The sequence below is a fragment of the Hevea brasiliensis genome, chromosome 9 (assembly GCF_030052815.1).
Source record: "Hevea brasiliensis isolate MT/VB/25A 57/8 chromosome 9, ASM3005281v1, whole genome shotgun sequence".
In the NCBI taxonomy this organism is placed as follows: Eukaryota; Viridiplantae; Streptophyta; class Magnoliopsida; order Malpighiales; family Euphorbiaceae; genus Hevea; species Hevea brasiliensis.
The window spans coordinates 13,861,743-13,870,916 of NC_079501.1; the positions used below are offsets into that span (position 1 = coordinate 13,861,743).

The window sequence follows — 9,174 nt, forward strand, 5'->3', positions numbered from 1 at the left end:
TCTTTGAACTTTTTGAGTTGTCTTCTGAATTTCTGTGCTTTAGTTGTTGATTCCCTATTCTTCAATTGTGTGCTTTTGATTCGATGTTAAAAAAATTCTCAATCTAAGTATATGAAGAATTTATTCAGTCATTAGAGTTAATTTAGAAAATATTAAAAAAAAAAGATGCCTTTTCATGTGGTCCATGGATTATTTTTTTCTTCTATTGAGTAATACAATTTTTAGAATATCAATTTATTTTTTTTTTCAAATTATCATTGATGAATTTCTATTTTTTGTTTAAAGTTACATAAGTTTATAATTGTCGAATTTATGAACTTAGTAGTACTTAATTAATGCAGAGGAAGTAAATAAATGAATCTTGAAGCTGAACTGCTATACTTTCAAGCAATGATTATACTCCCTGAAGGACAAATGATTTTTAGAGGCTTAAGAGAGGGTTGGTCTTAAAAGGAGAAAAACTTGTTGGATGTATAGCATGTTCCAAATAGCCCAAGGAATTCTCATTCAAAACGACACACCATCATAACACGACTTAGCATCAGTAAACCACCTATTTCCTAGGAACACTAGCAAACTATTTCTCTCATAGAATCTCTTCCAAGTTTTCTTGAGAGAAGAAAAGTTTAAACTAACCAATCAACCCATTACATCCTACAGCACGGAAATTACATTTATCAACCGAAACTGAAACAATTCATGTCCTGGGAACTAGATAAACCCTAGCCTTGATAACTGATCCATTTCCAAGCTTGAACCCAGGACTGACAGGGAACCCGACAGTCTGACCGCCTGGAATTCGGCCACCAGAAAATTTCACTACACTCTCCATATATTGTGGATGAAACTCAGCTCCCCTACTTGCCTCAAACTGACTTGGTGCAGGGTCAAGCGAGAATGCCAGCAAGTGAAGCAACCAAATGGCTTTGGCCAGCCCCAAGAACTCACCATAAAACTGACTCCTCGGATGGCTACCAGCCAATACTTGCTGGCGTTGCTCCAAGTTTCCAAACAAGGACTCCTCCATTTTTGGATGAACTATGGCAACATACTTTCTGAAGCAGAATTTCCCAAAGTGACAAGTTGGCAAGATTCCTAGAAGCTCAATTGGGTCCATGGCCTTCATGTCTCGGTACTGAGTAAAGCAGTCACGGCGGAACTGGTCTGGGTTGAGAAGCGAGGAAAGGCTGCCATCCATGTAGAACGTCTCGTGGTCGAAGCCCTGGAAGATTTTTCGAGAAATGTAGGACTCCAGAGCATACTTGGCATGGTGGGTTACAATGGTGGATGCTATGGCAGTAGTGTGGTTGATGGTGGCGACATTTTCAGCGGTGGCAGTTGCAGCTTCAATGGAGCGGACAGCAGCAGCAATGTCCCAGTGGGCAGCACGCATGAGGGATAAGAGAAGCGATGTGAAGGACTTTGAGGTCTCTTTCACCTGGTTCATCGTTGCTTCAAAAAGATCTGGTGCTGGTGCTGCTGCAACTGTTACAAGTAATTGAAATTTCAGATATATTCGCCATTTATTTGCATAGAAACTTAACATTTTAATTCAAGTCCATAGTAATTATGAAAGTAAAAGATAAGTACCTTGAGCAGCATGAATGCAGCCGACTTTCCTCTTTGATTGAGACCTCCCTTTCTTTCCATTCCCATTGCTCAGGCTGGTGCTAAGGTTCTTCAGTTTCTCTTTCAAATTCTCCACCTCCACATCCCTCGACTTCACCTCCTTCTTCAGCTCCTCCACCGCAGCCTCATAAGGCGCCACCACCTCCTTTAACATCCCCATTCCGTCACCATCAATTCTCTTTCTCCCTCCACGGCCACCAACACTAACGCACCTCCTAAACCTCTCTCTCAAAACACCCAGCCTCCTTAGCTCCCCCACTACCGCCACGTCAGCCACCCTCATCCTTTCCGGGTCCCACGGGCAATGCGCCTCTTGTAGACTCACATACGCTCTCTTCATCGCCGAGACTGAATCGAAAACTTCGTTCATTAACATCTCCATCTCCATCACTCTCTCAATAGCCACTATTCCGCTCATGTTCTTCTTCTCGTGGTCCCAACCTTTCACACTCCCTTTCTTCTCTTCCATATCCTCCTCTTCCTCCACATATTCCTCATCTTCATCCTCAAAGTCTTCCTGCTCGTCAGTCTCGTACTCGTACCCTTCTCTCTCGTACTCGTACCCTTCTCTCCCGTCCTCGGCTACATTCCCGGGATCCTGCCTGCCGGCGGCGAGTGGGTGGAGCAAGCATGAAGCCGCCACTCGTTGGATTAGATCAGAGAAATTCGATATCTTGTTAGCCATTTCTCCTTTCTTCTTTGGCTTCACCTCTCCGCGGCTGCAAAACGTACAAGAAATGAGGAGATAAAATATACATTCACTTAATTATTTAATTGGAAGCATGGAGACCTCAGACCTAGGAATGTGATCAGATCGGAGATTGAATCTCGATGGCTTGACGACCGCTGGATCTCTGTCGAAAGGAAAAGAGTAAAACAAGCCAAGGTCGTTGCCTTCAATTTCGAGGTCACTCTGGTGGCTCTGTAGCTTCTTTTTCTTCTTCCTGGGCACCGTAAAATCGTTATCAGTGACTCAGAAGCGGTATTCCGTTCACCGGTGAACCGGTAATCGCAAGATTCAGTGAAATCATTGGCATTAGTGCTTAGGGGAGAAGAGAGCGTGAGGGCGTGTGGGTATGAGTAGAGGAATATCTATTTGGATTCTGGCAAGTGCTTTAGATGGAAACTCTCGGTCTGGGTCATACACGTGTGTGATATGAATGTTCAGATTTACGAAAATGCCACCAGCATGACAAAGCGCAGCTTCTTTTGATTGGGATAAACGGGCCTAGTTAAGGTTTGTCACGTGGACGGGGGACGGTCGTCAATCTCTTGTTTCGACTTTGATTTGCAAATTCTTTCTTTTTCCCTACCCAATTTGGGCAATAAATTTGGGAATTGTCCAGTGCTTGTGGATATTAATAATTAAAATTTATATGTATTTTTTTATTTTTAATATATAAAATAATATAATATTTTAAATTTTTTATTAATTATTTTAAATTATATATATATTACTTTTATTTCTTAAACTTTTTAATAAAAAATTTATAATATAAATAATATATATATATAATTAGTATATGTTAATATATTATAAGTTACCTTATAATAATTATTATTTATTATAATATTAATAAAATAATTATTAAATAATTTATAACTTATAGAGTATATCACATAGTAATACTATAAAAGAAAATGAAACTTATTAGTCATGTGATAATATTATGAAAGAGAATGTTACTTATCAAACTCTTACAAATATTTTTCTACTTTATATATATATATTCAGTTAAAAAAATGTAAATTAAAAATTATTATTAATTATTTTATTTGCATATGAAATTGATAAACCCTAAATCAACAACTTGCCAAAATTCTACTTACCAAAAACCTATAAGTCGCTAAAAAAAAGTATGTTATAGATCAATTTAATTGCACTTCGTTTTCTTTTTTATAAAAAATAAATTACTCATATAATTAAGATTCATAGTTTTTTTCTAATTTTTAATTTTTAAAAATTATTTTATTTTACTATAATTATATTTTATAAATTAATTTATAGTGTATATATACATTCTAATGTTTTGAAACAATAATAATTAAACATAATTATTTATTGATTGAGAATGAATATACTCTTAAAATTAAGGATTTAACGAATAATGATATTTAGTAAAAGTGTGCTACCTCATGATATTGTGTAAAATTATTTTATATTTTGCAAAGCATCATAGTTTAGGACTAGCACTTTAGAGCTTAAAAGGACCTAATCATTAAGTCAATATGGGTTTTAAGATTCCCATATAATTATGTACACATCTTATTTATTTGGATCTAATTAAAATAAAATTAATAATTTATAGATCTATTTAATAAAATTAAACAAGTAACTATGTAGAATAAAATTAAAAAATATACAAATAAATTTTAAGAAATATTAAATCATTAGAGATTCATTATTAAAACTATGATCAATAACTAAAAATAAAATCATTCGTTAAAATTTAACTTATAATTCTTAATGAATTACTGATTACAACATAAATAAGAAAATATGAAGATAATTTATATATATATATATATATATATATATATATATGTATGTATGTATGTTAGTTATAAATTAATATCTAAACTTTATAATATAGTTGGTGAGAAGTAGAATCATATAAGATTGCAGGAAATGAAACTGAGAAAGAAAGACAAAGAAAAATGAACAGCAAAAAGCTATGAAGAAGTGTTTATAAACCCTGAATCATGTATATGATGATTACCTTGAACTGTTGGAATGCATGGAACAAAGCAACATACTGGAGAACATGGTCTTTGGCAGATCTCACAGAGAGAGAGAGAGAGAGAGATTCTAAATAGTTCGATACAATAAATAAACAGGGAGATAAAATGCATGTCTATTTATACGTAAAGCTGCTGTTGAAAAAATGAAAGCAAACAGGCCTTCATGCATGACAGGCGATCATGTTCGTTTTCCAACAAGACAAAAGCAAGATGTTCGACTCGATAAGGATCAATTAGTTTTCTAATTTCCAATCATCACTTTACTTACTAGCTAGCTGCTACAACTACTACTCTCTTTCTAATTCACCGAATTTGGCATGTATCAGTTTCAATTTCTTGGAAATTTCTTCAAATTTTACTTTAATTAAAAAGATATTCTCTTTGTACAGGAGATTTCTTGTACTGCAAGCTATCAACTTAATGGATATACCCAATATTTTTCTTATGTTTAATTTATTAGTTTGCATAAGTTATGTTAGGTTTAAAGAAATTAAAGATTTCATAAATAAACATAAGAGAGATAGCAAGATTTAATAATATATGTTATTTAGGTCTCATCTTAAAAATTGAAACTGTTTTAATTAATAGAATTATGTGTGGTCTTTGCGTCCTAAAGATGAAGCAACCATATGACAATCAAGCAGTAGAGATTAGAACATCTCCTGAAGGAGCTAGCTCGCAAGTGGGATGAGATGAGGAGCAGAGAGAGTTTGTAACCCATTAGATATTTCAACATGCATGCAAAAATAAAAGTTAACCCTAGTTATAGATGAAGTCCCACATGTTGCGAGGATAGAGATAACTCAGAACTAGCAACCAACTTAATTGCCAGCTCCCAAGATTATGGCTCAATGCCCTTAGCTTGTTAGTTAAAGATATATATAGAATAATCCTATCCACTAGATATAGATCTTTGTCCTTCTGGCTACAATGATATGTGAAAGCACATCAAAACATGCATTCTTGGTTCACCACTAGCTTCCTCACAAATCATATAAAATGGCCAAATAATTTTGTGAAAGAAGGACATGATTGTGTTGTGTGTGCTGTAATTTTGTTGTCTATCTCCTGTAAGTATCCTAGTGTGGTGGGCAACAACTTAGAAACTAGAATTAATACCAATTCTAATCATATATAATAGGTTCATCATATATATGAATTTCATCTTCATATATATACATACATGCATATGGGACAATATAACCTTGAAGATAAGGAGGACAGTTTCATCAATTTTCTCTTCTATGTTCCTAGCTAGCTACCTAACGACTAGAGACTGATACAAATTTTGCTGGTGAGTACTCTTTTGGAGTATATTGATATAAAAATCTCATCTCATCGATTGAACTGTATAAATCAAGAATCAATAATTCAATTGGATTTGATTTTTAATTTTCATCTCTTATACCCTTAATGTTAGATTAAGCTGGTAAGAAATGTGCATGCCTATATAATAATAATAATAATAAAAGAAAATAGAAAGGAAGAGGGATAAGTATAATTAACTTACAGATCTTGATTTGGCTGCAACATTTCTATTTCTAGATTGATGCATGAGCAAGGCAGCATCTTTATAGTAAGATTGGAAAATAATAATAATTTCCTTTATTTTCATGCAATTTCCCTAGCTGCTATTGGGCGACAAGGGCTTGATTTTTCTCCTACTCTCTTGCTTAGCACTATTCAATTATGAGTTGAAATTTTGTGCAGAAAATGGTTCCATGCATGTGCACCTCACTAACAATATCAATCATTAAATTAGTTTAGATTTCAACGGTTTATAATTCATTTACTTTTTGATCCTTTCCACACTGTAACCACGTGTCAATACCACTATCAATTGATATAGTACGTCCCCTACAAGATCTCACATGGTGTGCCATATAAAGAAGCAAGGAGAAGATACAGATATTATCTCAATTTATACATGGAGAAATTTAATAATTGAAAAAAATAAATATTTATTATATAAATATTTAATTTATAAATTATTAAAATCATGGGATTTAGCTATTTTCATACAAGTTGATGAGTGAAATTGATTATCCAATAAATTGCTTCAAATTAAGAATTTGGCTGAAATATATATTTGGTCAACCTTATAAATTAAACAACACTAAATTATTTTCATATGAGAATTATATTTGTTGGAAGGAATAGGCATAGATTAAAGTTGGGTTCTTGTGGCCCTTTTTGTGGACCATTTGTTTTAAGGATTTTCTTTTGGTGAAGGGAAAGTCACTTTCCATTTCCAATTATGCTGTTACTTTTCTGTGTGTGCGCCTTTTTTTTTTTTTTTTTAATGAAATCTTCATTTTCACAAAAATTTTTATTTTTCAATTTTTAATTTATAATTATTTTTAATATTTTATATTAATAAACATTACTTTATTTTATTATAAAATTAATTTATATTATTATAGAAAATAAAATGATTTAACAAAATTTTAAAATCCATGTCTTATAAATTGAAATTGACTTCTTTTTAAAAATAGTTAATAATTTATTAAATTAAATCTAAAATTTTATCATGCAAAAAAATATATATAATATTTGATTAAAATTCAATAAATAAACTATACGTAACAAATTATTAATTAAAAAATTATAAGGATAGATTACCCATTCATTGTAGGAAATACTAAAACAAATTAAGATAGTAAAATAATACATATTAAAAAATAAAATCATTTTGTACTCATACACTTGACAGAAAAAAAAATATCATTTTTTGAAAATAATATAAGGTGAGTTGCAAAACTGTTTGAAATTATCATTCTTTCTCAAAGTTTTTTTTTAAAATTATATTAAATTAAAATAATTAATTGTGATACATATAAATTTCATAATAATAATTTTTTTTTATTAAGTAGTAACTAATTATTTTACAGAAAAAAATATTTTATAAAAAATTTTATGAAATAAATTATAAATCTATATTAAATTATTTTATTTTTATAATTTAAAATGAAGTAATCATACAATACATTAGGGTGAATTCTCTAAACGATCAAAAATATTTATCGTATTTCTGTCCATATAAATTATAAAAGATAAACTAGAAAATTCCTCACTTGGCTTGTTGAGAGTGAATTCATGTAGAAAGTGGAAAATTCCTCTTCTATATTTTATTATTTTTTCTCATTTTTTTAATTAAAAAAAAAAAAAATCTCGCAACTTTAATGACCACAAGTGCGAATTTCACACACACACACACCCAAATGGATAAAGTTGCTTGCTAAGATATTTTTGCAAGAAAGATATTTTTTGGGTCCCAAATGACTGTACAAATTAGTTTAAAAAATATGAATAAATGACAAAGGAAATTAAGCAAGAAGAAGTATTTTATTTTCTATTCTGTGTCTAAACCCCAGTCCTAAATATCTCTCATTTTATCACAGGGGAAAGAAAAATGGAGTGCTGTGTTTTCAAAAAAAAAAAAAAAAAGAGTGCTATAGGAGGCCGATCAGGAGCGACATTCATTTGACAGCAGAAGAAGAGGCTATAAAACTAAAGGAAACAAGAGAACACTTTGATGGGTTGGCTCCCAAGCGCCATACTAAGCCTTAACGCATTGACTATTCTTCTCAATATGTGGATACTTTCTCCTTCATCAATGCATTTCCTCATCACCTAATTTCCATTCCTGAGCTTGTTGAGTTTCAACGTCTTCAAAATGATCCTCAGGTTTCTTTGCTTCTCCATCATATTACTGCCAACTCTCTCTTTTTATGAACATAGACATACAGTGTAAATTTAGTGAAAAGAAAAGGAAAATAGCATGCGTTTCTTTTTGATTTGATATCTGTTTTCTAATTTAAAATAAATAAATTTATGGGAGTGGAATTATCTCCCGTTTCATTTCCAATTTTCCATGCAGAAGCTGCTTTACAATGGAAAAGGCGAAGCTGGGTAGGAGTTTGTGGAGACAGAATACTACAAAGACCCCAACTGCGTTGACAAGCAGAACCACACGGTATTTTCATTCTCCCCCCATAAAAAATGTGCCATTCATCAAGTTCAAACCTTTAGATCATCCTCTTGGTGACGTGAACCTGTTCCTTTGTCTTTGTAATTATCTGAAATTCTAGGGCAACTAACAGATGCATTGTTGAAGTGAAAAATGCATTTGTCTTTTTGGAACCTAGGATTTAATGGTAGTTCTGATGATTTCAGACAGGAACTGGGTTTATCAAAATGGAGAATGCTAATGGCAAATGCTTCAGCTTAGTTGTCATGCCTTTTTTAGAGGAAACCCAGTAACTAACGAATGGATTCCAGCTGCTGCTGATACTGTACACATTACTCATTTTGAAATTTCATAAGATTCTTTTTTTTTTTTTTGCATTGGGCGCTAGTCATATATGACTTCTGTTTCAGGTTAGTTCTGCTACAGACAAATCCAAGAGTGACAATTGGAATGAAGGGTGGTTGTGGGATGCCGCATGTGTTACGTTCAAACTAAGATTTAGTTAGATATTGCATGTCTTCTCTCTGGGTCACTCAATGACTAAGAGGGTTTATCATTATTGCAAATAAGACAATTCAATTGCTATGCATCGTTATAATTCCAGTGTAACATAACACTTGGATACTCGTGGTACTTGAATGTTTATTCTAGTTTCTGTAGAAGGCAATTTAATGTTTAAATTTTCAACAACAACATGATGTCTCGTTGAGTTTTAAGAACTTCTTCCTCCATTTTTGGTGGTAAACCAGGAGCGCACAACAGCTAAAGGAAACGAGAAAAAGCGGGATTAGAACGTGTCATGAATAGGTCTAAAATGGACAAGTAGCAGCCAC

General features: G+C 32.5%; 1 protein-coding gene and 1 pseudogene across 1 annotated transcript; one reads left to right on the forward strand and one right to left on the reverse strand.

Moving 5' to 3' along the window:
* Positions 1 to 479: 479 nt before the first annotated feature.
* LOC110640646 (protein GRAVITROPIC IN THE LIGHT 1) lies at positions 480 to 4,443 on the reverse strand. Its single transcript, XM_021792021.2, has 4 exons — positions 4,350 to 4,443; positions 2,427 to 2,573; positions 1,591 to 2,348; positions 480 to 1,485 (listed from the first exon to the last, which is right to left on the reverse strand). Exons 1-4 carry the CDS (start codon positions 4,394 to 4,396, stop codon positions 698 to 700), a joined length of 1,740 nt encoding a protein of 579 aa, XP_021647713.2. The 5' UTR covers positions 4,397 to 4,443; the 3' UTR covers positions 480 to 697.
* Positions 4,444 to 7,553: 3,110 nt separating this feature from the next.
* On the forward strand, positions 7,554 to 9,021 carry LOC110640629 (uncharacterized; annotated as a pseudogene).
* Positions 9,022 to 9,174: the final 153 nt, after the last annotated feature.

Bases quoted from the DNA above. Each gene is read 5' to 3' on its own strand.
- LOC110640646 (XM_021792021.2), bottom strand. From the start codon at position 4,396: ATGTTCTCCAGTATGTTGCTTTGTTCCATGCATTCCAACAGTTCAAG. The intron at 2,574-4,349 runs GTAATCATCATA...TACGGTGCCCAG, and splicing joins ATGCATTCCAACAGTTCAAG to GAAGAAGAAAAAGAAGCTAC. The intron at 1,486-1,590 runs GTACTTATCTTT...TACTTGTAACAG, and splicing joins CTGCATTCATGCTGCTCAAG to TTGCAGCAGCACCAGCACCA.